Raw genomic sequence first — 16351 nt, 5'->3', positions numbered from 1 at the left:
CTCAATCGGAATATTGTGTGACAACAAAGCGTTAAGGACTAGTTCGGCGAACTCTAAAAATTGTAGGCACCTGTTCTAACGAACCGGTTCGAATCGGCTGAACCTCACCACTGCTTCAAAGGACAAAGGAAAATAACGCAAACATCAGGACTTTTTGTGATCACGCATTATGGAACAGATGATCTTTCACTTCAGTAATATTCAAACAAGCGAGGGAAGTAACTCAAACATCAAGACTTTTTATCTCAATATAGGTGAAGAAGTTTATTGAAATGGTAATATGGATGTTCCCCAGGCAGGCCTCCAAAAAGGTGGAAAGACAGCTGGGAGTCAACATCCCAAGAGCTACAAGCGGAGGCACAAACAGATCCTTAGGATCTAGAAAAAGAAGAAGAAGAAGTAATATGGATTCCTGGGTATTACAGTGTTTATGATTGTCATTGGCTGTTTATACACTGTAACATTCACTTTTCTACCCATGATTGAAAACCATATCACTCAAAATATTTTAAGTTGGTGCAAATTTTTGTTAATAAACTCTAGATTTCCCTCCACTTCGGAGTTATTTATTTTGATATTATATATCAACAAAGATGAAAAAGAATATGAAAGTCTAGGTTTTAACAGGGCGTACGACTTTAGGGCTGGTTTAAGTATATTTCGGAGGTTGTATGTATTATTCGATTGACACCTTCTTTCACATGCTAGTTCTCAGCACCATCTATGGTTGAGTTGAGTTATTATTTCAATCATGGGTAAAATGGAGAATGTAACACGTGTAAGTGATAACTTAAACCAGCCTTTGACAGGTCGTAAGCCCCATAAATACCCAAACATCCATATTTTTTCTCATCTATTTTGAGATATCAATATAATTAACTCCTAAGTGGACAAAACCCAGATTTGCAAACAATGAATTAGAGACATTCATATAGTGATATTAATTTATATTTTAAACTAATTTTAGAGAGATAACAAATACATACATATGTATGAAAAAATAAATTGAAAAATGGTCTTCTTTATAATGCCACTAAAAGCCTTTTAAAAAAGGGTAAATACACACAGATAAAAATGCCGATATCCATAGTAATTTATGACCATAATCGCGCAAAAGGCGTCAAATAAATTAACAACGCACTGAATGGAGATTTTATTACAATAATACAAACAGAAGTTACCGGGTTTAATGTACTAACATTTTTTTGTTCGATAATCTGCCAAGATAAGATTAAATTTATGATATTGTATAAGGAGTAAATTTTAATAAAAATCAAAACTCTATATTCACATGCACTTTCAAAGTCATTGCAACAGTTTATTTTTAACACATTCTTGTCGGACAGTTTTTTTTCATCAACCCCAACTATAATTAGTGTACTTACTTGGGTCATATGCTAATCACAACTAACTTCATTACAAGTAACCGCAATACCCAATTCCGATCTGTACAGTATTTTTAGGCATCTTGCGCTCTATCAAAAGTAAGCAAATACTCGTAGAATACTTATGTCTCCTGCTCTCTACTAACAGTATGCAAAAGATGCTTTTAAGCATTTCCCGTAAACAATGTGTTAACACATTGTCGGCAGGACACGGCATTTGCCGTTTTTCGCGGACTGTCGGTCAACTGCAGGACACGGCAAATGCCGTTTTTGTCGACTGTCGGTTATCGGCGGGAAACGGCAATATACGGGTTTGTTATCAGCGTGAAATAAAACGCCTCGAAGGATAATCTGCTACCTGGGTGCTAGGCGACAGTCTGTTGACGTTATTTGAGATGCCTTGTCCGGATTGGCTAGTGTGTCGCTTGTAAAGGCATCGCCAAAAATCTAATGTTTTTATGCGATCTCAATCTCCAGTTTAGTTTGAGTCATTTCACGTATTGGACTACTTTTCATACCGCTCGCACTGTTTTGTTTACTCTTTGGTATTTTATTATTTGAATATATTAGCATTGTATAGGGAATGATACCTCGGAGGGGAAGACTATTTTTTAGAGTTTACAATGCTTCTAAAATTGTGAAATACGGAATACTTAATTAAAAATTATGATTATAATTTATTTTTGATGATCAAATGTCATTTATGATTTCTTTGAAAATTTCAATCGAAAATATACTTTGGTTTAGAAATTGTGTCAATTTTAAGAAAGCGATATATTTTCGCGCAAATAGGCTAGAGTCTATTGTTCGAAGCGCCCGACTACAATGTGTTAAGATTAATTAATATTTGTTATGAATGCAGTTATTTTAATTCAATACTGTCTTAGGCAAGCCCAAATACAGTATTTTAGGGATCTTAAATTCAGGTGCGTCTTACACTCACAAATTAATACAAATATGTCGAGCGTTTGATTTAAAATTCCCACCAGTCTTAAAAATGGCCATATAATTTATACCGCGAGAAACCTACATATCTCTATCTGGCAACATTATAGTAATGGGAATCATACGATTAAAAATATCGTCCACCACACAACACGTGGAGCCCTAAATTTTATGGTAACAACATTTTGTTAAAAAACTCAGATGTCCAATCTCATATATTCCGGAGGCAGGAAATCTGTATTCCGCCCACACTTTGTTGACCTTCTATTAGGTGCAATAGCTTGTACTTGTCTGCTCTCAGCACATGCCCCAGATAGGACACCTTCCGGACCTTGATGTCAGTCAGCAACTGTCTCCCTGCTCTTGCTCTTTGGAGCACATTTGCACTGCGGACCATATCGGTCAATGGAATACGTAGCAATCTCTAGATCAATATAGTCTTTTATAATATTATTGTATTATTTTACCATATCCGCTCCCTATGTGGGGCATATGAAGTCTACAAACTGTCTCCAGGTTTTTCAGCTTCTTTGCATCCTCCTATGTCAGGTCCGCGTCCTAAAGTTTAGACGAGAATTGCCAACGAATTGTCTGGAATGCGCGAACCTGATGCCTTGTAAAAGAGTCAAGCTTGATGGGGACTCTCGGGAGGCATGGGGAGTACATGGCCTAGCCAACTGAATCGCCCTTTCTTGAAAACAGTTGTGACTAAGATTTGCCACGTCCTACGCCTTACCTCTTCATTCCTCACAAAGTCGAACCACCGCATGCCGAAAATCCTTCGCAGACACCTATTCTCAAAGCTAAGTACATGGCTGCTCTAGGTCCTAACAAGGTGCCATATTTCACAGCCTTGTAAGACGATAGAAGCAATCCAGGTATTGTACAGTTTATAAAATTAATTGAATTTACCTCAAATAGTAAACAACTCTGCGAATTTCATAACCCCTTTATAGGTTTTAACCTATCCACCTTTTAAACCATCCAAATAAAATCACTTTTATTACCCAATGAAGGAGCAGCGGGTCACTTTGACCCAGTACTCTATAAGCCATTAGATTCAAGTTAAGACAAGATAGTAAAGTTTACCTCAAACAGCAAAGACTGGGACGGGTGAGCTTTGAGTTTGGCTTGGGACAGTTCATCAGTTATGATGGCCGGAGCCATCACTCTGTTCTCCGGAGTTCCCACGACACGAGGCCCCATACTGGTCAACTTCTTGAGGGAGTTTTTGGATCTGATGCCACTGAACAAGTGTGTTTTGTTCATCTGCAAAAAAATACATTTTTAATTTTAAAATTATATAAAACTGCTGTACTTGGTCACACATTGCTGTGGCTCAGTCTGGCTAAATGGATAAGAAATAAAATAGATAGCACACATTTGTAATATGTTTGATTTGACAACACTTGTGAAGCAATGAAAATATTTAAAATCTATGAAACAACAAAATCTATGAAAATTATGGTTTTTTTCAATGGAAATTAGTAAACTAAAATCTCAGTGTGATTATAAACTTTCATAACTATCATTTTGTTGCAATGTTTATTATTTTTACACTCAAAACATTGTTTATTATTTTATTTGCTTTAATACTTTTAAAAATCAATATTAACCCTTTGCATTCGAGACTTTTTTTTACATAAATTAGAATCCTAAAATACGAAAATTTGAAAAAGTGACACTTAAAAAACTAATCTAAGGCGAAGACGTTCGGAAAATTCATAAAAGTGGTAATATCTCGAAAACTAAGGCACTTTTACTGAGGTCATATTTTTTATTTTTTGATGAGTCATAAACTGGCCTAACACCCCTTTGAATGCATTGGATTATGGGACACCTGTATATAACAAATATTATAAAATAACAGAGTGAATTGATAAGTGATTAAAATGTTCCATCAGATTAAATATTGTAGACTAGCTAGTGATATCAAAAGTATTAAATGTCTTAACTTAATGCATTTAGAGTGTCAAATATTATGAAGTATTCCCCTAACCTAACATAACCTAACCTAACCTAACCTAACACCCCTTTAAAAAGAATGCATTGGATTATGGGACACCTGTATATAAAAAATATTATAAAATAACCAAGTGAATTGATAAGTGATTAAAATGTTCCATCAGATTAAATATTGTAGACTAGCTAGTGATATCAAAAGAATTAAATGTCTTAACTTAATGCATTTAGAGTGTCAAATATTATGAAGTATTCCCCTTAATATTATCATACATTAGAATTGTTCACATTAATCTAGACAAAGAACCAGGATGTTTGATATTTAAGACTTTAAAACCACTTATATTGACCTCCTCCGTAGTGTAATGGTCAGCACGCTCGGCTACCATTCTGGAGGTCCTGGGTTCGATTCCCAGGGGGGGTTTAATAAATATAAGTGATTTTTTCACTGTAATATTTATTTGATATTACCCTGGACTGGTACCTGAAGCGGAGGGCTGATCACCTTTCCTTCATGTGTAAACGATCAAGATAACACTGCGTTTATATGAAGCAGTGCCCTATGCACCATTTGGTGCGGATAAGGGTTTATAATAAAAATATATTTTGAATGAAAATAAGATATAATACTTTGTTATCTTTATGAAATTATACAACATTGTTTAAACCACTTTTTATTATAAGTACACTTTAACCAACCGGTTTCAAAATAAAAAAAGTGGTTACAACAAAGTTGTTTAATTTTATAAAGTTTATAAAATGTGCCACAAAGTATTTGCAAAAAACATTCAAGAAATTTCGTTATCTATATAAAACCACATGTTTAAATAGTTTAATAGTCTCATATTACGGATGTGTACTGTCTTTTAAAAAAATGGGGTGCTTGCAGGCCGATTACTGACAATGGTTCTCTTTGTGCCAGAATCTTATCAATGGTTGAGCTTCATACGAGTTGAAATCACTAAACGTAATCATTGACATTTTGTTCAGTTCTTTTCCCTTAAATTTAAGAACTATGGCAATAAAATAAAAATAAAATATGCGTCAGACTGTAGCGCATTATAAGTGAAACTTCTTAGGTTCTAGAAACAAATTTTATGCATTGTTCTCATTGCATTTGTTGATCATTTTACTATTTCAAGATTAGAAAATGTTTTTGTGAATTTATATTGAAGAAAATCTCTCTTAATTAAATAGAACATTTCTTTTACTCACAAATTTCAATAATTAAACTTCAAGAAAGAGATTATGTACAACATTTTGAGTGTGTCCAAATACTTGTTCACAAAATCTGGATTATCTCCTATTACAGGAGTTATTTTCATATTATTTTTTGACATCTCATCAAAGATGAAGAAGAATATGGAAGTCTGGGCATTTACGGGGCTTACGACCGTCATAGGCTGGTTTGAGTGATCACTTTACACACGTGTAACATTCACCAATTCTACCCATTATTGACAACCACACTACTCAAATTCTTGGAAGTTCTATATATATGAACCAATTTAGAAACCTTGTTCATGAATCACTAAAACTTCACTAGAGACATCTATTGGTGAGATGTAATGTATTGGAGATAATCCAGATTTTGTGAACAAGTATTTGGACACACTCAAAATGTTGTAAATAAATTATCTGGTCAAATTATAAGCTTAATAATAAAAATGAAAATGGTATTTTCTGGCGTTTCTCATGTGTGTGATTATAATCCGGGATTCGGATCTCACATACTAATATAAGAGTTTCTGCTTAATAAAAAGCTTCTTTACATCTCACCAATAGATGTCTCTAGTGAAGTTTTAGTGATTCATGAACAAGGTTTCTAAATTGGTTCATATATATAGAACTTCCAAGAATTTGAGTAGTGTGGTTGTCAATAATGGGTAGAATTGGTGAATGTTACACGTGTGTAAAGTGATCACTCAAACCAGCCTATGACGGTCGTAAGCCCCGTAAATGCCCAGACTTCCATATTCTTCTTCATCTTTGATGAGATGTCAAAAAATAATATAAAGAGATTAAGCATGCATAATATCTGAAGTATGATACAAATAATTACTGCCGGAAGCGGTGTGATTGTTAGTCAGTTAGTTAGTTAGAAGACTGTTACTTACCACTTCGTATTCGGTGACCACGTGTGGCAAGTGGTGATCGATGAGGTGGACGATGTAGTAGGTCAGGCAGCCGACCAGCAGAGCGAGGACGGCCCAGCGCCAGGAGACAGAGTGGACGCTGCGCACTGGGACGGCGCGGGCCTTCTCTCGGGAGGCGCGGTCGCTGTACGGGACGGGCTCCATGCCCAGCTGGTCCATTTCCGAAATGTCCAACGAGTGACCGTTGCGTTCAGACATTTCCACCTACCTACAAATGCAACTGATAGTAAAGAAACTACAACAACCCCCTAACAAAACGAATCATATATCGCTCACTCCTTTCAAGAACGTCATAAATCAAAAAACTCAATGTATTAAAAATAAATATCAAGCCACTTATTGAACTTTTTACTGTGCAACAGATCTTTTTAGGTAAAACCTGAAGGTTTTTTCTGCATTTGAAAAATATTTACTATACTTAAAAAAATAATTAAACAATACAGTAGCGGGTAAATATAAAGTTAAGAATATGCCGCTTTTGCTGGGATATAGTACATTTTATGGCCATTCCGAAAACATGTACATCTGAAAATCGTCGATTTTTGATTTGTGACGTTCTTGAAAGGAGTGAGCGATATAAACTCCAGGTAAGGGTGATACCCCATTAGTGCGATGTGCTGCATTGCGTCGTCGCAGCTTCCACTGCATAGGGTCGACACTGTGTTAATTTGAGTGTTAGGTTGTGGTCCCGTGGTTAGTGTCGCGGACTCTTAAGTCAGATTTTCTCGGTTCGAACCCACTCGACCACAATTTGATACCTATTTCTAATAATGAGCCGCTTAGCCTCACAGAAATAGTATGACATTTAAATATTTGTGTAAATAATAAAAACACAAATATTCCTCTTTTTTTTTTTAAAGATAGCTTTTGAGTTTATTAATGTAAAAACAATACAGTTTTTATGTAAATTAACTCAAAAGTGTATAATTTATATTTGAAGCACTAACTTTGTGATTTTCCATTTTATAATTAAAATTTAAAGTTAAAATTTAGTTAAAAATAAAAGATTATTTTTAACTTAATAATTAAAATATAACTTTGTTTTTAAATCACTATAAATATTTTATTATAACTTAATTATAATGTCTACCGCTTTCGAAGCTAACCGCTTCTTTATCAAGACTGATTAATACTTTTAAGTTAATTAAGTTATAATAAAATATTTATAGTAATTTTAGAACAAATTTACATTTTAATTATAACTCAAAAGTGGTCTTATATACTTAAGTGTTTTTTTATAATCAAATCGTCATGTTATTTCACAACATTGATGCCAAATCTATAAATAATTCAATAGAAACTTATTCATTCTTGAGGCATATTAAATATTATTCAGAAAATTACTCAAATGGGATGCTTATTTAATATTTTCACCTTGGATTTATGGTATTGATAAAAGATAAGACAAATTTGAGTTGAGTGATTGCCTAATTTGCAAACATAGGAGTGTGTATATGTACAAGGTACAAGGTATGTCGTTCTGGGAACAAAATCACACACTTAATTATGATACACTACCAAAAATAGATTACTAGCTCATGTTTTTACGCTTGTACGCATAAGGCGTTAAACATGAATTTATCAGAAACTAATTAACTATCTTTATTTATCTTTTCAAAGAAAAATCAAACACAATCTTGACATGATATAGTTATTAAACATAAGTGGTGAATTTGTTTTTATACAAAATGTACGGAAGTCTGGGTATTGCAAGGTTTGTGGCTGGCATTGGCTGACATTATTTGCGGGAAATGCTTAAAAGCGTATTTTACATACTGTTAGTAGAGACCAGAAGACGCTTATAAGCATTCTATTTGCTTACTTTTGGAAGAGCGCGAGAAACGCCAAAAAATGTATAAATGGAAATTGTGTTTGCAGTAACTTGTGATTATTATACTGAGGATCGGGAAGCAGACTGTTTGGAGTATAATTAGGGTCAGGGTTAGTGAAAAAACCGTCTGACAAAAGGTTTAAACATATAAAAATGAATAAAAAAGAACACATAAATAAAATAGAAGTTTAGGTATTTAGAGGGCTTACGACCATGGGTTGGTTTAAGTAATCACTTTATACATGTGTAAAATTTGCCAATTTACCCATGATTGACAATCACAATGACCTGGTAACCGTAAAACAACAGTAAGCCATTATTCACACCTCTAAACATATATGGCGTTTAGAAGCATTTAAAACACTCGGTTTCGTAATAAGAAACGGAACACAATAATAAATCTCCAGTTTTGACGACCTTAATTCAAGAAATTTATAACTTTTTATTGTTATTTAAAACGGAATAAAAGCTTTGTTTATATTATGCTCGTTTATTGAATAATCCAATTTGGATTATTCAATAAATTAACCTGTTTGATATTTTATTGTGCTAATGATAAGAGAAGCTCAAGTTATTTGAATAAATGTTTTAGTGAGTAATATTGTAGCATGAATAATCCATATCCAAAATTTATATGAACTATTGACAATTATTATTCTGATGTTGCGTAGACTATTTACAAATATCATTGCGAGACCGAGTAAGAAATACCAACATCCGGAGCAGTGTAAGACGGAGGATATCGTGAGGTGGGGACGACGACAAAGGCGATACTGGAATGATCATGTAAACAGAATGTCAGATGACAGACTTCCACATATTGCCTTTTAAGGTAACCCTGAAGGACGCAGACCCCCAGGCAGACCTCCAAAAAGATGGAAAGACAGCTGGGAGTCAGCATTCCAAGAGCGACATGCGGAGGCACAAACAGATCCCTAGGATCTACAAGAAGAAAAAGAAGATTCTGGCGTTTCTCATGTATGTGATATTATTATCAAGTTCTATATATATGAACCAATTTTGAAACATTGTTCTTGAATCACTAGAACTTCACTAGAGACATCTGTTGGTGGGATGAAAAGAAGCTTTTTATTGAGTAGAAACTCTTTTATTTGTATGTGAGGTCCGAATCCTAGATTATTCTAGGATTCGGACCTCACATACAAATAAAAGAGTTTCTACTCAATAAAAAGCTTCTTTTCATCCCACCAACAGATGTCTCTAGTGAAGTTCTAGTGATTCAAGAACAATGTTTCAAAATTGGTTCATATATATAGAACTTCAAAGAATTTGAGTAATGTGGTTGTCACGTTGTAATGGGTAGAATTGGTGAATGTTACACAAGTGTAAAATGATCACTTAAACCAGCCTATAATGGTCGTTATCCCTGTATATGCCCAGACTTCCATATTCTTCTTCATCTTTGATGAGATGTCAAAAAACAATTATATGTACTAGATTTTTATCTTTTAAATGGCTTTCATTATTTATTTATTAAATTCCTTGTTCGGTTGTGATCGGTAGCCTAGAGAAGAAGAGAGGGAGAGGAAGATTCCCCACACGATGGATCGATCAACTTAAGGCAGCAGCAGGCACCTCGGTGGTAGGATATAAATAATATAGATAAATAATAAGAAGATTGGAACTTATTCAAGGGATATTGACGTTGTGAATGAATGAGCTAAGGATGAAAGACTTTTTTTTTCTTTTTTTTCAATAAGAGATATTTGTGTTTTTATTATTTGCAAAAATACTTCAATTTAATACTATTTTTGAGAGCCTAAGAGGCTCATTATTAGAAATATGTAGTTATCAAAAAACTTATCAATCATTTATATGTAAGTTACTTTTATCTCTCGCCTATATTATTTTTAGTTTTTTTTTCATTTAAAACGCGTCACTTTGTTTCACGATTACTCACTTTGAAACATTTCCTAAATTAATAAATCAAACACGCAAGAAGATAAATTTAAAAACATATTTTTACAAAGTAAATTGATGAGCCATACTTATAGCTATACAAATATTAAAATAAAATCTATTTTTATAAATATCAACGTAGTGTCTATTTTTAATAAATATTATTCCCTCACACTTTTCACGGACTTCCGATGACTAGATATAAAAAAACCCAACTAAAATATTAGTCAGTGAAAATATCATAGTGATAAAAAATATAATATAACCTCATGTTAAACATATAAACATAAGTTATCCATTAACCTTAGCAAACAAATCAAAAATAGTACTGACTAATATTGTTTAACCTCATGATGCTGACTTATTAACATATTTTTTGCAGGAAACGCCTAAAAGCGTCTTTAAAATACTGTTGGTAGAGAGCAGGAAACACTTATAAGCGTTCTATTTGCTTACTTTATTTATTGATTTGGCGTTTAATTTGTAGAACTCCATTTTAATTTAAGTATTAATTTTAAATCAAACACAGATTTTTTGAGTCTACTAAGTTGTATTTTATTAACAAAAAACACATAAAAAATTATATTGTGACAATTGTTTCGCCTTGTTAAATTCGTTTGATAATGCTCTAACAAGGCGAAACAATTGTCACAATATAATTTTTCATATGTTTTTTGTTAATAAAATACAACTTAGTAGACTCAAAAAATCTGTGTTTGATTTAAAATTAATACATAAACTATTTGCTTACTTTTGGTAGAGCGTGAGACATGCCAAAAAACATTGTATAGATCAGAATTGGGTTTGTGATTACTTGTGATTAGTATTCTAAGGATTGGGGGGCAGATTATCTGAGTATAATTAGGGTCGGGGTTGATGAAAAAACCTCTCGACAAGAATGTATTAAGATTTTTTATAGCTGTTATAGGGGTCCTTTGCACCCAAATATTAGTTATTCGAATCCCAGTAGTTATAAAGCTACAACTTTTTGTAAAAGTACTTTATAACTTTGTTATAATGTCGACCACTTTCGAAGCAAATAGATCCTTCCTCAAGACTAATTGTCACAAAATTATTTTGTATGTTATAAAATGGAAAATCACAAAATTAGTGCTTCAAATATTAATTACATCCTCTTAGTTATAAAATATATATTAAGTGTCTAAACAAAGAGGAATAATCTTTTTATACAAAGGTAATACGGATGTTCACAGAGCTTACAACTTTACATTGTCTAGCTTAAGTGATCACTAAATACACTGTAACGTTCACCATTCTGCACATTATTGAACATCCATCCATAGATAAAAATAAATTCAATTTAATCTTCATCCATGACCAGAATTTGAAAGCTATATTCTACACAAAATTTAAACAGATGGCAGTTCCAACTGAGGTATGAAGTGATTATTAAGGTACTGTATATTTACAACTTTGAAAATTTTGGCAGTATGGACCCTCTAATATTTATTTAAAATCCCATTTGGCACCTGAAGTGAAGGACTAATCACCTCGCCTTCATGTAATTAACAATCAAGTTAACACTGCGTCAATGTGATTGAGTGCCCAATGTACCATTGGGTGCAGTTAAGATAGTAGCAGAAGTAGAGGAAATAACTCATTGTATATTTTCAAGCCTATTTAAATTACATTAATATTATTTATGAACAAGATAATAATGATTTTGTATTATGCAGAGCCTTTTGCACCATTGGGTGTGGATGTGAGTTAGAAGAAGAAAAATAAATACGATTCAAATATGATCAATACGTTATATCGATGCGTAAGAGATGGATTGACAGCTGGAGATTGATAACGCAGGAGGCTAATCCCTCTTAAAACCACAAGGCCAATAAAAAAGAAGAAGACTTCATATTAACTTTTTTGATTTTATTTAAAAACAATCTTAGAATAAGCATCAGTAGTCATTATAGGGATAATGCCAAATATTATATTTAACACGCCTGAGTCAATATTTAATATGAATAATATGGAAAACAAATAGCAAATAGAAAACGCATGGCTATTGAAATTAAGATCCACAAAAAAATTACCTGTATGACAACTTCCACCTATGAAACACAAAGCCGGACTGAGGAATCAATCGATTTTTTTACTATTTGAGAAGCAATGTGTGTCAATAATGGAGATAAGATAGTGTTATATAATCGTCTATAAAAAAAAACAGGGGCATAGAATGATAGAATAATCTGTCCGCAGAAAATCAGTGTTCAAACAGTGTTTTTTTTTAAATAATATTTATTACTTTTCGCTGCCAAACAATCAAACATCGATTAGTCGGTTTTTCTACCCTACGTACTGAAAATAATTCTCACAATTATGTACATCATTATATCCATTTCAAATTTAAACTTTCCAATTGAAAAGGATATTTACTAGGAACTTAAAATTAAAAATTAAAAATCAAATAAACATCATTATTTGTCATAAATCTATCCGTTGAAGACAATGTTTTTGCACTTGAAAGTATAAGCAAAAAATGACGTATTGTGATTCATTCCAGATACATATTGTATTTATTAAAAATATTAATAAATATAATTTTTAATTAATATGCACTATTATTAAGTATGTTTAATTAATATGCACTATTATTAATAATAATATTTAATAAAAGTGCATATTAATTAAACAAACTTGCCTCTTTTACAAGGCATCATGTTCGCACCACCCAGGACGACCACTGCTGACAATTCGTCGGCAGTTCTCCTCAGAACATCGGGACGCGAAGCTGACTTGGGAGGATGCAAAGGAGCTGACAGCCAAGAGAAAAGCCTGGAGACAGTTTATAGCAATTTTTTTAAATTTTTAATTCCTGGTTAATATCTTTTTTAAATTAATAGTTCAAATTTGAAATTGATATAGTGATATCCATAATTGTGAAAAAAAATCCAGTTTGTAGGTAAAAAAAACTGACTAATCGGTGTTTGGTCGTTTACGGTTGGCAGCAAAAAGCCGACTAGTCGCCTTTTGGTAGTTAATATAATAAAAATCATAATAATCAAACAATTGGTACAGAAATTATGAATGTATTTGTTAATTGCTAGTATTCTTTGATATTAGTACAAATTTACTTGGGTTTTAAGGTAAGTCTTTAAAAAAATTGTTGGTAAATAAAGTGTTAAAAATGATAGTGAATTGTAAATTAATGAGGTTGAATTTTTTTTTTTAAAAGGAGTAACTCGCAAAGCCTCTATTAGAGGCTTGTCTGCAGGTAGGATAGTAAGGATAGTGAAGGTAGATATGAAAAATACATCACAAACACCCAGACCAATTGAAAATAAATCATTCTTGAGTTTATTTTGCACTCGGCGGGGATCGAACCCACAATGCCAATTTCGCAGTCGAGCTTCTACCCAACTTCGCCACAGCGCCTGTCAATACAATGGTATAGGCTGTCTTCCAGGTGGTCTTCTTCCATCTGGGTTGTCTTAAAGAACAATTCGAGCCAGTCTTTTATCTTGAATTCTATTGACATGGGCATTCCAGAATTGTCTTCGCTGTTCCCCCATCTAACTATGTCCTCCGTACTACACATTTTCCTAATTTCCGTGTTCCTAATTTGGTCTTTGAATATGTTTCCGGTTATGCACCTCAATGTCCTCATTTCTGAATTTCTTAGAAGAGATTTGGTTCTCGCTGTATCTGCTCTGGTCTGTATCTGTTTAACTTCGCTGGTCCCAAGCTCAAAATGAGAAAGGAGGAGGGTTTATAGGTTAGGCTCGCTCCCTACCCATAAATATATAAAGGGAGATAAAACACTCTCCTTATCATCCATTGTTCACTTTGTGTCATATCACTTTTATAAACACTTTTTTAAAATATTTTTTTATACTTATGTCAAATCGTAACCATTTTATTTTAATGACCTGATGGTGGAATGATTTTCTGAAACCGGTAGCCACGAATAAGTGTTTATAAAAGTGGTATTTCACAAAGTAAACAATGGATGATAAAGAGAGTGTTTTATTACCATACCACAAAGTTATCAATGCTTTTAATATACAAAATTTATATAAAAGGTGTTATTTAGAGGTTTGGTTTTTAAACCGGCAACATTGTTCCTACAGACTGTCAATTTGACAATTGATTTGTAATCAGTAAGTAATGGCTATGTCAATAAGCAAAATAGCTGAATTTGGAGTGGAGAAAACCCAGAAGCCTTTGTCAAGACGCCCTTACATCCATTAAAAGTCACTGTTTGGTGTGCTTTATGGGCAGGTGGAATCATTGGCCCATATTTTTTAATGACAATGCTGGCCAGAATGTTACGGTCAACAGAGAGCGCTACAAAACCATGATTACTGATTACTCACTCTCAGATGAATGGCATTAATGTGACATTGTGCATCAACAAGATGGCGTAACATGCCACAGGGCGGGTGCTGTTATCAATTTACTGCGGGAAATTTGAATTTGTAAACCTTTAAAAACTACCCTACATAATTGCTCATAGAAATATTATCCAAACCTAAAATTTAAATGTAATTTATTTTATTTTATTAACTGTTCATCCCTACTGCTATGTTCAATGTGATAAATTATTTTTTAAGATTAAAAATATATGCATTACAAACCATTACATATAAATTGGAGGTACCTACAGATAAGACTCTTTTAGCTATTTTGATTAAATATGATAATGATAAATAGCCAATGATATGATTATATAATGTAATTAATTTTTAGAAATTACTCATAAGAATGTAACTATGTTGTAAAATACATTGAAACCTCTTTTCCAAAGAAAAATTCAGAGTTCAATTAATGATTCATGTTTTATCTGAAGTTAGAGACATTCTATTCTCGAAAGTCATTTTTTCACTTCACCGAATCACACAGACAGTCGAAAGGAAAGAATTGGAGAATCATTGCTACGATTCATTCATTCTTGGGCACTAAATTTAAAATTCTTCAATCTTTTTTATGGTAGATTAGACAAGAGTTCATAGCTGATTTTTGACACCATTGAGAAGCTCTGAAAACATGTAGTATCATACAATTCTCATGCGCAGATTGAGGTTCAAGTTTCTATTACCTAAGGAGGTCCCACACTTTGAAGAAACAGTAGTAAAATTATCTCCCAAGCAAACAGAACTCCAGAATGATTTCCAAAAGATAGGAATTCAGCTAGCAGTTGACTTCTCAATAGAGAAATGATGATTTTTTTAAAACATCCTTTAGGATATACAAATATGTACAATAAGTGAAATAAAATGACCACAGGTGAAATAAATCTCATCTATTGTCAGAAATGAAAGCTATTTACTTTGAAAAGTTCTCAACAGATGGCAGTCCCAACTGAGATCCAAAAGCGGTCATTAAGATACTCTATATGTACAACCTCCAAGAATTTTGGTAATGTATATTTGAATACGGATATGATGGAAAACATTATGTAGCGCATAAAGTGATCACTTATGCTAGCCAATGCAATACTAGCTATTTCAAAGGGTTTTAAACAAAATTAAAAATTGTGGTATTCTCAAGTCTTTCAAAGATATTTGTGGATTACTAGGTTAATTTATTTGCCAATTAAAAAATGTCAGAAAAAAAGATAAAAAATGGATACTTAAGTTTTTTTTATGTTTTACTTGATAAACACCACTATTTCCAAAAACTACTGTGATACGTGTTTTGATGCATTTCGCATCATTTTCAAACATCGTATGATGTGAAATGCACCAAAACACATGTTACAATAGATTTTAAGAAATAGTGGTATATACCAAGTAAAACTAAAATTGAAAATGGATAGATATTACCACATAGTGACTGCCGAATCAATTAATAAAACTTAAATAGGTACTTGAAAAAAATAAACAATATAATATGGCAATATGTATATGCTCCTTATGCCTATTTATTATACCTGTTTATTGTTTTTATATTTTGCCATGTATTAGTTTTGGTTATTTATTTAAAATCTTTTTTGTTACTTTATTATTTGTGTTCCAGTCTTGTTAACCTATATCCCATGTCCCAAAATGAGAAATAGAAATTACTCATTGGGAATATTATATGTATATATGACCTATGTATGTAATATGTTTTGAAAAATAAATAAATACAAAAATAATTACCCACTGAAAAAATCTATCGAACTTCAACTACATCTTTTCAGAATATTT

At 32.7% G+C, this 16351-nt stretch overlaps 1 protein-coding gene across 1 annotated transcript in view; it reads right to left on the bottom strand.

Moving 5' to 3' along the window:
- The window catches only part of LOC148305080 (endoplasmic reticulum metallopeptidase 1-like), a 33763-nt gene extending 21492 nt beyond the window's left edge, over positions 1-12271 (bottom strand). Inside the window, exons 1-3 of the mRNA XM_088267261.1 lie at positions 12254-12271; positions 6410-6656; positions 3420-3599 (exon numbers count right to left, since the gene is read on the bottom strand). Coding sequence (XP_088123387.1) covers positions 3420-3599; positions 6410-6646 — 417 coding nt within the window. The 5' untranslated portion in view covers positions 6647-6656; positions 12254-12271. The remainder of the gene's footprint in view (positions 1-3419; positions 3600-6409; positions 6657-12253) is intronic.
- Positions 12272-16351: the final 4080 nt, after the last annotated feature.

This window comes from Brachycentrus maculatus, unplaced genomic scaffold (assembly GCF_059751285.1).
Source record: "Brachycentrus maculatus isolate JH-2025_06_01 unplaced genomic scaffold, ASM5975128v1 h1tg000286l, whole genome shotgun sequence".
NCBI lineage: Eukaryota > Metazoa > Arthropoda > Insecta > Trichoptera > Brachycentridae > Brachycentrus > Brachycentrus maculatus.
The sequence above is the reverse complement of the archived record's forward strand: the minus strand, read 5'-3'. Positions and strand labels throughout refer to the sequence as shown.